We start from the raw sequence: 16,029 nt of genomic DNA, 5'->3' as shown, positions 1-16,029 counted from the left end.
GGTAAGTTCTTTTAAATAATAAATGATACACAATGCTTATCTTCAGTTTGTTATGCCAGTATGTCTTCATAGCTACTCAAATACTAGTCTTCTTAACTACATAGCTTTAAGGTTGCTGTGGAGTGGCAAGATAGAATTTTAAAAAATTACATAATTTGTGGGACTTTTTGCTTATTTTGAGTTTTTCTAAAGTTTTAATCCAGATCTTTGCTTCATTGTGTAGTTTGTTTACTGGGGTAAAAAGCTCAATGTCTTTAGGTCTTAGGCAAGTAACAAGCAAAAAAGCTGTTAGGACCAGAATCTAAACTTAATCGTTGTATTAAAAAGACAAAGATAATCAACCTGACCCATTCTTGCCGTGTGCCCACCTTCCAGCTTTCCATAAAGGTCTGAAATCAGGATTTTTATGTGAAAGTATCCAAAATTTTGAATATTGGCAGCTAATTGAAAATTTTATAAACATTATAAGGACCATTTCTGTTCTGGTGTACCAGAACATGTCTGAGGGCCATCTGAACATTATCCATAGGGGGTACGTTTCAGGATCACACCCCCCAGTCCACTGTGGATGCCTGAAACTCCAGATAATACTGAACTCTATATATATTATGTTTTTTCATATATATATATATATATATATATATATATATATAACACACACACACAGACACATATACGTTTCTAGGTAAAAGTTTATAAATTAGGGATAGTAAGAGATGAACAATAGTAATCAAATACAACAATTATAATAATACACTGTAATAAAAGTTACATGAATGTGGTCTCTATCCAAATATCTTACTGTACTATTCTCATCCTTGTGAGGATGTGAAATGGTAAAATGCTTACCTGATAAAGTGAGGTAAATAACAGGTTTTGTGATGTAGTATTAGCTATTATTGAACTGACAGTATGTGAGTTGGAGGATTGTGTGCTTCTGGACTGTAATTGACTGCTGTTTTGACTGGATCACTGAAATGGTGGAAAGCAAAACATTGGATAAGGGGTTGACCGATGCTTTTAACTGTTTAAAATGCTAAGATTGAAAAGCCCTATTGTTACACCCTTAAACTGGTGGTATCTTTTGATAAATTATGGTCTGTCCATACAATAGAACATTATACAACCCTAAAACTTTTATACACCTATGAATATTCAATAAAAGCCCAGTCATATGCAAGAGACAGATGGATAGAAATAACACCAAAATGTCAACTTTAATTATACGGAATTTTTCAACGATGATTAGGTATTACCTTTATGATCAGAATAAGTTTTTGAAACTATATTATGTAGAAAGCATCTAGCATTATTTCTGTTCTACTTAAGGTTAATATATTAAGATTCTATTATGTTAAAATAGCGTATGCTTTCTTTGTTTGCAGCTTTGTTTCCAATGCAGTTATTTTCTTTTCCTTTTTAGAGATGCTAACTTTGTTTTTCTCTGACTTTGTTTTTATTCTATCTGATGACTTCCAAAGAACAACGAAGCCAACGCCTCATTTAGATGGGTAAAGATTATTTAAATTTATTTTATGACCACTTTAAATTAATGTTAAAATTAAAAGCTTTTATTTGATCATCTTTAATTGATTTTCTAGGCATCATGTTGTTTTTGGGCAAGTGATATCTGGTCAAGAAGTTGTGAGAGAAATAGAAAACCAGAAAACAGATGCAGCTAGCAAACCATTTGCTGAGGTGCGGATACTCAGTTGTGGAGAGCTAATTCCCAAATCTAAAGGTAAGAACAAGTATATATTTCTGATAAAGCTTATGCGTACAAAACAAACAAATAGTTGGCATGAAATTTATACTAATGTGAATATAAATATGAGACATTTGTGTTTTTAAATGTGTTTTATCTTCACACTTTTCATTTACCATGAAATCACTTAATTGTTATTTGCTGTAATTTATCCTTCTTCCACTTTGTTTTTTGTTTTTTTTTTAATGGTAGTTGTCTAAATAGCATGGTAAAGAAATATTCTTCTAGAGAAAGACACGGTGAGGGGGAGGGTGAAAATTTAAAAGAATGACATAGACTAAGAAACTTAATGGAATAAATTATTTTCCCTTCATGCTCTACTGAGATTCAGAAGCATCTGGCATATTTGAGAAACTTCTTTACTTAGACCAGAATATTTTAAGTTAATATGACCAGTAGTTTGATATGATATTATATGAATGGTAAGAACTTTGTTTTAAGTGATTGTTTTGTTTATATCATCTATGTGAAATATGTAACTGTTATCATTTATTACAGATATTGGGTCTGTTACTCTAAAAGTAATAGGATGAGATTCCCTGTGGAGAAAACAAAATAATAAATGGACTCTATTCTTCCCCTTCTTACTAGTCTAGAGAATAATAATACCAATATTTAGTTTTTCGTGTCTGACAAATGTGAGAGTCATCTGTAATCTTTTCTGATCCTCAATAACCCTGTAGTATTTCCCCCATTTTACAGATGAAGGTATTCAAGAAGATTAAGTTATTTACCACATCAGGAAGCTAAGTTTCAAACTGAAGCTTGTTGGCTCCAGATCTAGAGCTTTTTCTATTATGTATTGTTAACTCATTAAAGTCTTTAACATTCCTTTCAAAATTGTTCTAAGTAGAACATTCTGTTCTCAAGTTTCAGGTATACTGATTTCTTTGTATCATTTAGAAATATGCACATTTGTTTTAATTTTAAAAGACCTAAGATATCCTAGAGAAAGCTATTCTTAATTTTCTGTTTCTGTATTCCACTTTGATTCTGATGATTTCATTTTTCTTCTCTGTCATATCGAATATATACCTTGTAAATATATACCTCGAATATATACCTATATACCTTGTAAACCATTGCAGGAATATGCTGCAGCATAATAGGAGTGTTTATGTAACTTCTTTGTGTTCATGAGCCGGGCTATCTATCTTTATATACAAACAACAGGTATAGTGTATGCTTTATGTTTGTGAGGATCCAGTAAAGAATGAGATGTTACTGAATAACTTATATTAAAAAAAAGAAAAAAACTAAACTAAAAAGCAATCTGTATTGATGTTTACAAGTTTTAGACCCTGATACCTGATAGTTAATTCTTCAGAGTATTGTTAGTACAATTGGAATATTTTCATTTAAGGCATTATTTCTTCCCTCATCATCTAGGAAATCTTTATATCTTTTATTCTCTACTAAAAATCAGGGTTTTTTCCTTATATTTTGTAGGCTATAAGATCTCTTATGTTAGGATCTACTCTGCTTATAAAAGTTGAGGATATTGTGATTTATATATTTAGAAAGAAATTAGTTTAATAAAAATATACATTTTAAGCCGTAAGCAGTTATCATAGATTCTCTAATAAATTTTGGTAATAAAAGGTCAGTTTTTGAATATTTGCTTGAAAGAATGAAAAAGTGAATGAGTGTCACTCTTTATATGTTGTTTTTTATGTTTTTATAATGTATTTCCAGTTGTAGAGATAAATGCTAATTTTGCCAATGCCATTATGACCAGGAAGTTGTGCTGAAAGTTGATGTAGCAACTTTTAGTGTGTGTTCCTCAGACTCTTGCTAAGGAAGCACATCTTGCCCTTACCTGTTTCAGCAGTTGAGGGGGAACATTTGGCCCTTTATTAGTGTCTGCCCAGGAGTTCCTGAAAAGGTCAGATTTGTTTTGAGCCTCAGCTTCCATGTCTACTCTGTTCTGGACCATACTGTCAAAATAAGAAAAGATCTTTATATTTGAGGTCACATAGTTTGGAACCTGTTACCCTACAGTCCTTTACCATTCAGGACATTGGTGAGAATGGATTTTGTCATGTATCTATATAGTCTTTTCTTAGGCAGAGTTGTGTCTCACATCCAATTTATATTTGTTGGCCTCCTTATAGTTTTAAGTAAGAAACAAAATTTTGGGCAACACTGTGGTGTTCATCATCATTATATTTAAAACCTTGTTTGAGAGATTTACACCCCAGTTTAAAAAAAAATAAATACAGAATCTTTCTTTTCTTTTTCTAACTTCCTGAACGAAAACAAAAAGACTTCTGAAGAATTCTGACTGTCTGGGCCCACCTGTATATGGTCTTGGTGAGTCTGGGCAATCTTGGGCCTTTTTCCTTTTGCTGTTGCAAGTTTGGAAGTTCTGCCTTTTGTAACTATTTGAATATGTCTGAGAAGGTTCACAGTCCAGAGAAGAACCTTCCAACAGATGCAGAAATGGAACACTGGAGGCTAGTAAAAAATGCATTTCTGTAGAGACTGTCATGGGGTAGAGTGGAGGATAGAACACAGACACCAGAGAATGAAACCACTACCTTCCTTGGTCAAGGTACTTACTGGTTTTTCAGGAGTTGGCATGACCTCAGGTCATTCTGGACTCTTCAGAGTTTGCTGGAGTTGTTAAAATAGAGGTCTGTATACCTTGCAACAAGAGACAGGGCTACTGCTGCTATATTACAGAAACACAAGTTGCTGAGTTGTGGCAACACGACAACAAATAGTTATATGAGCAGAAATTTTGCATACGTGTAGTTGGAAACCTTGCCTGTCAATACACAAAGAACAGAGTTCGGGAAGCAGCTAGGGAATCTTACACACTCAGGAGACTGTAAAGAACACCAGAGACTCATGTATATGGCAACAGAATCCCATTCATTGCCCTTAACCTGGAATGAAGAGCAGAGGTCATGGCACTTTTACTGGAAAGTGGTGGGATATTAAACTTAGAAACTGTTTAGAAGATGAGACCAGTAATATGAAATGAAAATATCTAATGGAGACCTATTTTGGGAGTAGTTGTGTTCTTTTTTTTTTTTTAATTTTATTTATCTATCTATCTATCTATCTATCTATCTATCTATTTATTTATTTATTTATGATAGTCACAGAGAGAGAGAGAGAGAGGCAGAGACACAGGCAGAGGGAGAAGCAGGCTCCATGCACCGGGAGCCCGACGTGGGACTCGATCTCGGGTCTCCAGGATCGCGCCCTGGACCAAAGGCAGGCGCCAAACCGCTGCGCCACCCAGGGATCCCCAGTAGTTGTGTTCTTTATTTCAGATCTTATTTGATGATTCCCTAGAAAGTTCCATTAATATAAAGGTTTCACATGAAATTCATTGGTGTAAAATCTATAGATATCAAATAAAAATGAATAAGGGAGCATTTTTTTACCGGAGATTTTTACAAGAAAAATGTTCTGGAGCTTGTTTTTTTACCTTCATATCATACTGGTAGAGGCAATGCCTAATTAATGAGATTACACCCTACCCCAACCCCCCAAAAAAGTCCGTGTTTAGGTTTGGGAAATTCTTTTACCTGATGGTAAGCAAACTACATAATCTAAAAAATAATTATCCAGAAATGGCCCTGAAGTTGGAAGTGTAACTCTTTGTAATTTCTTTTCATCCATTATGATTTTCAACTTGCTTTGTGGTTTTGCTTTTAGTAGTCTTTGACTTTATCATAAGTATACTTAAATGTTACAGATACTTTGGAACAAATTTTGTGTAAATAGTTATGCAATATAGGAGGGTTTTTTTATGAAAAACATTATTGCCATACTTGGAAGTTTTAAAACATCTATAATTTTTTTTATTTTTTGTAAGATTTTATTTATTTGAGAGAGAGCTTGAGTGAAGGGGAGGGGCAAAGGGAGAAGGAAAAGCAGGTTCCCCACTGAGCAGGAGCCAGGCAGAGGCTTAATCCCAACTGAGTCACCCAGGCACCCCAGTATCTACAGTTTTTAAAATTTAATATATTCATTTGGTTTCACATTCAGAGGCCACAAAGCATCATTAATGAAAAGGCTTTTTCCAGTCTGCCCATCAGTTTTCATTCCTACATTTTGTGTATCATTCAAAACGTATGGAATTTTGGTCAGATTCTTAAAATGGAATTAATAGATTAAAAATGCATTTGTAATTTTGGTAGACACTGTCATTGAATATAAAAAAATAAATTCCCCTTATATACTTTGCAAAGCCATCTATTGTCAAACTCTTTAATCTCTGCCAGCCTAATACTAAGTGGGATTTTTTTCCCAGCTAGTTTTAATCGACATTTCTCTAAGATGTTTGATGTTAGTATCTTTTTTTTTAAGATTTATTAATTTTAGAGCATGAGAGTTGGGGGGGGGGGAAGAAGGAGAGAATCTTCAAGCATACTCTAGGCTCTATCTCACGACCCTGGAATCATGACCTGAGCCCAAACCAAGAGTTGGACAGTTAGCCAAGTGAGCCACCCAGGCGTCCCTGTATATAAACTGATTTTATTCCTTTATCCCTTATCTTTTACCCATTCTATTGGTTTTTTTCTTCCTGAAATTTCAAGCCACCTTCTATTATTGCCTTTCTCTTTGGAGAAATTCCTTTAGCCATTTGATTGATTTTAATTCCAGTGTAATTGACATACAATATCCTATTAGTTTCAGATGTACACTGTAGTGATTTAATAACTCTATACATTACTCAGTGCTCATCATGATAAGTGTTCAAATCCCTTTCACCCATCCCACTTCCCCAATGTGGTAACCATCAGTTTGTCCTCTATAGATAAAAGGGGGGATTTTTTTGGTTTGTCTGTTTTTCTTTGTCCATTTGTTTTGTTTCTTAAATTCTGCATGAGTGAAATTATATGATATTTGTCTTTCACGGACTTTTTTCACCTAGGATTATACCCTATAGATCCATCTGTGTTGCAGGTGGCAAGATTTCATTCTTTCTTACGGCTGGGTAATAGTCCATTGCATATATGCCACATCTTTGTCCATTCTTCTATCAATGGACAGTTGGGCTACTTCCATAATTTCACTATTTTAAGTAATACTGCGACAAACAGGGGTGCATATATCTTTTCGAATCAGTGTTTTTGTGTTTCGGGGATAAATACACAGTACTGTATTTATCCAGAAATACTGGATCATGTCATAATTCCATTTTTTTAAGTTTTAAACCTTTTTTAAAATTTAAATTCAGCTAATTAACATACAATGTATTATTGGTTTCAGAGGTAGAGGTCAGTGATTCGCATTATATAATACCCAGTGCTCATCACATGCCCTCCTTAACGTCTGTCATCCAGTTACCCATTTCTCCACCGTCTTCCCCTCCAGCAACCCCCAGTTTGTTTCCTAAGATTAAAAATCTCTTATGGTTTGTCTCCCTGATTTTGTCTCATTTTATTTTTTTCCTATCTTCCCCTGTGATCTTCTGTTTTGTATCTGAAATTCTACAAATGAGTGAGATCCTATGATAATTGTCTTTCTCTGATTGACTTCTTTTGCTTAACATAATACCATCTAGTTCCATCCACGTTGTTGCAAATGCAAGATTTTTTTTTTGATGACTGAGTAGTAGTAGTCCATTTATGTGTGTGTGTACATGTGTATATACACATATATATACACACATATATATGTGTAGACACACACCTTTTTTATCCATTCTATCCATTCTTTTTTATCCATTTATCTTTTTTATCCATTCATCTGTCTGTCAATGGGTATTTGGGCTCTTACCATAGTTTGGCAATTGTGGACATTACTTCTATAAACATTGGGGTGCAGGTGCTCCTTTGGATGACTACATTTGTATCTTTGGGGTCAATACTCAGTAGTGCAGTTGCTGGGTCATAGGGTGGCTCTGTTTTCAACTTTTTCAGGAACCTCATACTGTTTTCCAGAGTGGCTACAACAATATGCATTCTCCCCAGCAATGAACTTCTCAGTGCGTGAGGGTTCTTTTTTCTCCATATGCTCACCAACACTTGTTTCTTGTGGTTTTGATTTTAGTCATTGTAACAGGTCTGAAATGATAGCTCATTGTGATTTTGATTTGCATTTCCCTGGTGATAAATGATGTTGAGTATCTTTTCATGTGTTTATTTGCTATCTGGATGCCTTCTTTGGAGACTTGTCTGTTGCTGTCTTCTGCCCAATTTTAATTGGATTATTTGGGGGTTTTTTTGGTGCTGAGTTGTAGAAGTTCTTTTATATATTTTGGGAATTAACCCTTTATTAGGTATGTCATTTGCAAATATCTTTTCCCATTCAGTGGGTTGCCTTTTAGTTTTATTGATTGTTTCCTTTGCTGTACAGAAGCTTTATATTTTGAGGGAATCCCAATGGTTTATTTTTGCTTTTGTTTCCCTTGCCTCTGGAGACATATCTAGAAAAATGATGCTGCAGCTGTCAGAGAAATTACTACTTGTCCTCTCTTCAGGGATTTTTATGGTTTCAGAACTCATATTTAGATCCTTAATCTGATTTTACTTTCGTGTATGGTGTTAGAAAGTTGTAGGTTTCATTCTTTTACGTGTAGCTGTCCAGTTTTCCCAGTGCCATTTGTTGAAGAGACTTTTTCCTGTTACATATTCTTGCCTCTTTCATCATAGGTTAATTGATCATATAATCGTGGGTTTATTTCTGAACTATCTATTCTGTTCCATTGATCTCTATGTCTATTTGGAAGCCAGTACCACACTGTTTTGATTACTTATATCTCGAAGTTTGAGATTTTGATACCTTTTACTCTGTCCTTTTTTCAAGATTGCTTTAACTGCTGAGGGTCTTCTTCGGTTCCATACAAATTTTAAGATCGTTTGTTCCAGTTCTTTGAGAAATGTTCCTGGTATTTCAGTAGGATTTGCATTAAATTTGTAGATTGCTTTGGGTAGTATGGACATTTTAACAATATCTGGTTTTTTTTTTTTCAAGATTTTATTTATTTATTCATGAGAGACCCAGAGAGAGAGGGGCAGAGATATAGGCAGAGGGAGAAGCAGGCTCCATGCAGAAAGCCCAATGTGGGACTCGATCCTGGGACCCTAGGATCACACCCTGAGCCAAAGGCAGATGCTCAACTTCTGAGCCACCCAGGTATCCCAACAATATCTGTTCATCCAAACTATGAGCATTGGAATATCTTTCCATTTGTTTGTGTCATCTTCAATTTCTTTAATCAGTGTTTTATAGTTTCAGAATACAGGTCTTTTACCTCCTTGGTTACAACCTACTGATTTTTTTTTTTAAATTGGAGTTCAATTTGCCAACATATAACACCCAGTGCTCATCCCGTCAAGTGCCCCCCTCAGTGTCTGTCCCCCAGTCACCCCATCGACCTGCCCATCTCCCCTTCCACTACCCCTTGTTCGTTTCCCAGAGTTAGGAGTCTCTCATGTTTTGTCACCCTCTCTAATTTTCTCTCCTTTCCCCTATAATCCCTTTCACTATTTTTTATATTCCCTATATCAGTGAAACCATATAATCATTGTCTTTCTCTGATTGACTTACTTTACTCAGCATGATACCCTCTAGTTCCATCCACGTTGAAGCAAATGGTAGGTATTCGTCATTTCTAATGGCTGAGTAATAGACCACATCTTTATCCATTCATCTTTCGACGGACACCGAGGCTTCTTCCACAGTTTGGCTATTGTGGACATTGCTGCTATAAACATTGGGGTGCAGGTGCCTCGGCTTTTCACTGCATCTGTATCTTTGGGGTAAATCCCCAATAGTGCAATTGCTGGGTCGTAGGGTAGCTCTATTTTTAACTCTGAGGAACCTCCACACAGTTTTCTAGAATGGCTGTACCAGTTCACATTCCCACCAACAGTGCACAACCTACTCATTCTTAAATTACACCTATAAAGGGACTTTGTTCAGTGCTTATTAGCAATTTGTAAGTACAGATCTTACTCCCCACTTTACTACCCCTATGAAATCTTAATTTAGTCAGTTTTGCTATACTGTTTTGAAAACACGCTTTTGTTTTATTCAATTGGTATATTAGAAAACAATTTGACTGTAACACCTTTTTTACCTTTGCTTATGTATGATCTTGTTTAGAAGAAACCGTGAATGCAGAAAATTATAACATCCAGGTGAACAGCTTCACAGGAATGCATAAAAATTACACACACCTTAAACGTCAACTAAACTATCACAGTTAATCACTGGTGTTATGAGTCACATCAGAGCACAATCTACTGCTAAGACCTTCCTCTGATTTTAGATCACCTTCCTTCCACTACTTTATACAAACTCACAAGTTATAGCCCCCTAATATTCATTGCCACAAGTAAACCCCAGGTTTTTTCCAAAGTAAAGTGCCACATTTATTGTTGTATTTATGTATTAACCACTTAACATGTAAAAATCTGCCATTTTTATTAGTTTGTTATCCTTTTTTTCATGTCATTGATGAAGTTTTTGTGTTTTGCACCTCTTCCCTCATTTTTCCCATAAGCCATGTAGTTTTTATTGTGTAATTTTTTATACACAGCATAGTGATTTACAGGAATACATATGTTGTTGTAGCATTGGAACTGACTTTAACTTCTTGAAAGCCTTTCTACTACTCTTGTGTTGATTTACCATACTCACTTCTAAATCCATATATAATTTATAGTCAGAGTTTCTAGAAAATTTACTACGTAAGTGTATATTTTCTGATGTTCTTTGCTATTCAGTGCACACTTGTTGGTTTTTTTTTCCAAATAGATTCTGAATTCTGTGAAGGAAGGTGCATGTCTTAGAAATTTACTATCGAACATCCCCATACTCTACATACAGTTCTTTATCTTTGTATCCTGGCATCATGTTGCATACATATCTATTTACTATTCAATTAAACATACTGAACCACACGAGTTTGAACTGCTTGAGTCCACTTGTACATGGATTTTTAAAATATATAAACAGTACGGTACTATAAATGTATTTTTCTTCTTTATGATTTTCTTAATATTTTTCTCTAGTTTTTTAAGAATACAGTATATGGAGACACCTGAGTGGCTCAATTGGCTAAGCATCTGACTCTTGATTTCAACTCAGATCATGATCTCAGGTTTGAGAGATCCAGCCCCACATTGGGCTTCATGCTGGGCATGGAGCCTGCTTGAATTTTTCTCCTTCTGCCCTTCCAACTCCCTTCTCTCTGTCTCTTCTCCGCCTCTCTCTAAAGAAAAATGCAGTGTACTATCTATATAACCTACAAAATATGTGTTGCTTGACTTTTATTTTTGGTAAGGTTTCTGGTCAACAGTAGCAGTTAAGTTTCTGTGGAGTCAGAAATTACCTGTGGATTTTTAACTGTACAGAGGTTTGGTCATTTGTATTTGTTTATCTGAGAAGGATAAAATTTCAGTTGGATTCATAATGTGCCTAAATCCTATTTTTAAATTTAGTTTAACACAGATTTTGAGGCTCAGGATACATCATTCTATTAGAACCAATACTGATTTCATTATGTCTCTGTTTTTGCCTTTATACTCTTCTGTACTTTAACTGCCATTTCTTTCTCATTTTCTCTCTTTTTTTCCCGAGCAGATCATAGGAAAAGGGCATGCATGTAAACTTAAATGTTACTTTTAAAATAATATTGACAAACATCAGAAGAGGGAACTTTTTTAACCTTAGAACTTTCTAAGCTCCCTTCCAAGGCATTTTTCCTAAAACACAGTTTATTTTCCTTTTATAGTTGGATGTCATCTAATATTTAGATTATATATATTACCATAAGAAGTAGTTATAAATCTTTCTCTGGCATTTCATATTGTTGTGATATTTTGTTTCACCCAAATGTTTTCTTGAAAAGTGATGTGTGACTAAAAGGTCATTTGATATTTAATACATTTGACACCTTTGATGTAAATTTGATGGGGAGTAAATTAGGCTTATTTGTTAAAGAAACCAATTGCAATGTATTTCTCATGGAAAAGAATCTCAGTGCAAAAAAGTACAAGTTGAAACTGGTAAATAAAGCTTTGTTAATCTGGTACATCATGGTAATCAAGTAAAGCATTACTGTGTTTATGTAAAATATTTTTATTTTGCTTGCCTGTTATGTGATCTCATATTTAGAGTTATTCATTATTTACTCCTTTAAGTTTGATTATCTCCTACCCACCGACCCATCTCTCAGGTTTGTAGTATATATAAGTAGATGTTTCAGTTTATGTTTACATACCCATTCTGTGCCTCAACCAACAATAGTGGTCTTGGGTTCACATTAATGGCTGGACTCATGAGACAAAATAGACTTCACTCAATACTATGGTTATTTTCCTTTAAGAAGGGATACAGGACGGAAACAGTATAGTTTGTACAGCAGCAACATAGAGAGATCTCATGATATTCAGGTGGAGTTTACATATGTCCCAGGCATCTCACACTTGTTATGTTCATGATCTTGAGGAACATGACTGTGTGATGAAGCCCTTACCTCGAGTCTCTTCACCCACCTTCCTCCCCACCTCTGCCCCTTCAAGTTTTATACCTTATTCCTATTCTCTAGATGAGATCATCGGTACTAGAAAAACAATCTTGGCAGTGAACTGCAAGTCCCGGGTAAAATACATAGTAACTTCAGCCACATTGTCATTTATCTTATAATTAGCACACTCTTATTTATAACTTCTGAGTTAAGAGTTTCAAGAATGATTTGGCCAAGTGCCATATCCTCAGGTGTTCCTGAGGCTAAAGGAAAGGTTATAAAACCAACTGTTAACCCTTTCAGTTAAGGTCTGTAAACAACCAACAGTCAGTTCAAAGATGTATTTTCTTTGTCCTCTGATTTTTTTTTTAAATCATAGAAAATAATAACATATACAGAAGTGGTTTAAATAGTATAAGCAAACAAGTGTTCATTCCTGCTTCAATAATTAAGTCGTGGCCAGTCTCATTTTACCTATACCCTGGCCAGTTCTCCCTTCTTGAAGGGATTTTTTTTTTTTAATTTTGTTTTAAAGAGATTTCCATTGCCATGTCTTTTGTATTCTTGAGACTCATTTGTTGAACAAGCTAGGTCATTTATCCTGTACTGTTTCCCACTATTGCACACATTGAATTACCCTGATTGCATCTTTTTTATGTAATGTGTTCTTTTTAACTTCTATTCATATGACTTGTAGTTAGATCTAGAATGTTGATCAGATGCTGTTTGGATTGATTTCTTGATGGGAGCAAGAGTCACATACCAAAGGTAGTTTTTGTGCTGTGCAGCAGCTCTTGGTGTCAGTGCCTCATTATTAGTTGAAAAATGATGATATCCTGACTGTATAATTTCTGCTTCATTTATTCCTGGAATACTTTTGATAAAGAGCATCTTCCTTTCATCCACTGTTTGGTTAGCATGTGGTACAGTTTGTATAAGGAAAAGCAGGTAAATTCTTTAAATTTTACTTACCAATAACATTATGAACTGATGGATTCTAATATATTTGATGTGTTCCAGTCTATTACAGTTATCCATATGTCAATGTTGTCCTATTTCTGCTCTGATTTCACTTTTAAGTCCACCATAGTTTGAATTAGAATACCTTTTGATGAGTCGAGCTCTATTCAGTTTGTCTTCTCTTTGCCTAATTCCTGTATCATACTTCACTTATTTATATTAGTTGCCTAGTCCTTAAAGCATTTGAGTTTTGGGATCCCTTTAAAAATTATTACCTAATAAACCTAACATAAAATTTTAATTTGAAGTAACTTGTTTGTAGCAAAGTTATTAACCATTGGCAAATGACTACCCTCTGTGGTAACAGTGCTCTTCAGTGAAGTGAAATTTCTTAATCATTAGAAGAATGCTCAGGTATGAAAATAAGCCAATGCCAGTGGAGTCATGTTTCTTATTTTCCACATTCATGTAAATAATTTTTTTGTGTGTTATTTCTCTCCTACAGTTCTGCCTCTATTCTTGATAATAAGAAAAAGTTGAAAACCACAAGAAGATTTGAATCTGGGAGTCCTAAAATTCTGTGCTTTTTAGATAATGTCATTTAAGTGTTTTCTAAAGTCAACTTAGTCTTAGACTTACCTGTTACTTTTCCAAAATTATTTGGCAAAGTAGATACAACTTTGATCCATGAAGCCAGAGATCTAGATTCTAATCCTAAGTCTTGACTCCTTTCCTGTACCCCTCAGTTCAAATAGGTGGATGAGCTAAGTGTTAAATATTGGACTTAGAATCTGCAGCAAATTTAAATTTCCACTTAAAAGTTTATCTAAAAAATGCTGACCAAAACCTTTTTTTATTTTTTATTAAAGCTAAGAAAGAAGAAAAGAAAAGACATAAGTCATCCTCCTCCTCCTCCTCTTCATCCAGTGACTCAGATAGCTCAAGTGATTCTCAGTCCTCTTCTGATTCTTCCGATTCAGAAAGTGCTTCTGAAGAGAAATCAAAAAAAAGAAAAAAGAAACATAGGAAAAATTCCCGAAAACACAAGAAAGAAAAGAAGAAGCGAAAGAAAAGCAAGAAAAGGTCTTAATTTTACTTTTATAGTACTAGCTTTATATTTGAATTGTCTTCAGTTTATAAGTAAATCTATTGAGATTTTGGATCAACTGTATAGCAATATTAAAAAAGTGAGAAATACTTTCTAGCGTGAAGTATAAGACCATTTTTATTCTATAGTCTATATTAGGTACATTTTCATTTCCTTTTTTTTTTTTTCATTTCCATTTCCAACAAAACTATTCATTTTAGTTTGTCTGAACTCAGTGAAATGATGCTTTTGGTTTTATAGTTTTGTGTTTCATAGGAGATAAATATTTAGCGTTAACGAGAATTATAGGAAACTGGTTATTTATTTTCCTTATGTTTTATCGCAGTCTTTCTTGCCTTTTTTTTTTTTTTGTCCTTTATTTCCTTTGTTGCTATGCAAGCACAAGGGTAAAAGCAAATAATGACAGTATATTTTTCTGTTTTGTCTGAATCTTTTTATACTAAAACTTGTCATTATATGCCTATTGCCTTTAAAGCAACTAATTTGCCTACATTTTATCAGTGCATGGCTTATGGAGTTCCATATTTTAGACTCATTTTATTGGAAAATTCTGAGAATGTAATAACAAATCATTGATTTTGGTTTTGGGTTGGTTAGCTGGTTTGTCAGGGGACTAAAGGAGGATTTTCCCTATGTTACTGCATCTTTGTGGGGGAGTGGGCAGGATGGCATATATATTGTAATAATTTGGGATAGATACATAATAATGAAATGGAATTTGTTTTGTGTGTTTTCTGTTAAGTGCATCTAGTGAAAGTGAGACTGAAAATCTTGAAGCACAACCCCAGTCTACTGTCCGTCCAGAAGAGATCCCTCCTATACCTGAAAATAGATTCCTAATGAGAAAAAGTCCTCCTAAAGCTGATGAAAAAGAGAGGAAAAACAGAGAAAGAGAGAGAGAGAGAGAGTGGTATGTTAATGTGTCTGTCTCGTAGAGTGTTCTACAGTCTTTTAAGTCTTCACTTTAAACAAGATTTAATTGATGACTTTGTCTTAAATTGAAATCTTTTTTTATAGGATAATGTTAGCAAAGCTCCTTTTTGTTAACCACGTAGCTTAAAAGAAGAACTGAATTCAAACAGATTTTGAGTAAAAGTTACTTTTTTGAAAAATAAGCACCACAAAATGCCTTTGTTAGCATTTTGGCAATTTCAGACCAATTCCATTTAAAACAAGCTAAGTACCTTACTGTGTAATTTGTATATATTAAACTTATAAGCAAGTAAGAACCTTTATTTTCCAATTTGTCTAATAGGCAAAAATGCTGTTTTTCATGCCTGATTTATAGTATTGTGGTAATGAAAATTGATACCATATTCAAGTTCTTTGAAAATTTTGTACATAAATTCACATTATTAGTATTAGTAGGCCTGTTCTTTATAAATCATTTTAATAATTATGTCCAACAGTAGAAAAAAGATTGAAATCATTTTATTTATTATTAGAAATGTGTTGTTATAGCATAAAAGTAATAAAATTTTGAGTTTTCCCCTATACTTACACAATATAGTAAAAATATAAAAATAAATCTTAGCTTAAAAAAAAACTGATTTGAGGGACGCCTGGATGGCTCAGTGGTTGAGCATCTCTCTGCCTTTGGCTCAGGGCGTGATCCTGGAGTTCAGGATCGAGTCTTGCATCAGGTTCCCCACAAGGAGCCTGCCTCTCCCTCTGCCTGTGTCTCTGCTTCTCTCTGTGTGTCTCTTATGAATAAATAATATCTTAAACAAAAAACAAAAACCCAAAACTTATTTG

General features: G+C 34.3%; 1 protein-coding gene across 12 annotated transcripts in view; it reads left to right on the top strand.

The window, feature by feature from the left end:
* Positions 1-16,029, top strand: part of PPIG (peptidylprolyl isomerase G) — a 50,209-nt gene that overhangs the window by 25,165 nt on the left and 9,015 nt on the right. For 11 of the 12 annotated variants that reach the window (XM_055308416.1, XM_055308421.1, XM_055308420.1 and 8 more), the window contains 4 exons: positions 1,482-1,511; positions 1,602-1,741; positions 14,036-14,249; positions 15,017-15,184. In XM_055308416.1, the coding sequence (XP_055164391.1) occupies positions 1,482-1,511; positions 1,602-1,741; positions 14,036-14,249; positions 15,017-15,184 (552 nt within the window). Of the gene's footprint in view, positions 1-1,423; positions 1,512-1,601; positions 1,742-14,035; positions 14,250-15,016; positions 15,185-16,029 lie in introns of all 12 variants that reach the window. The other variant, XM_055308423.1, reaches the window with a different exon arrangement.

This window comes from Nyctereutes procyonoides, unplaced genomic scaffold (genome assembly GCF_905146905.1).
Source record: "Nyctereutes procyonoides isolate TBG_1078 unplaced genomic scaffold, NYPRO_anot_genome, whole genome shotgun sequence".
Lineage (NCBI taxonomy): Eukaryota > Metazoa > Chordata > Mammalia > Carnivora > Canidae > Nyctereutes > Nyctereutes procyonoides.
This window is presented reverse-complemented; position numbering and strand designations above follow the sequence as displayed.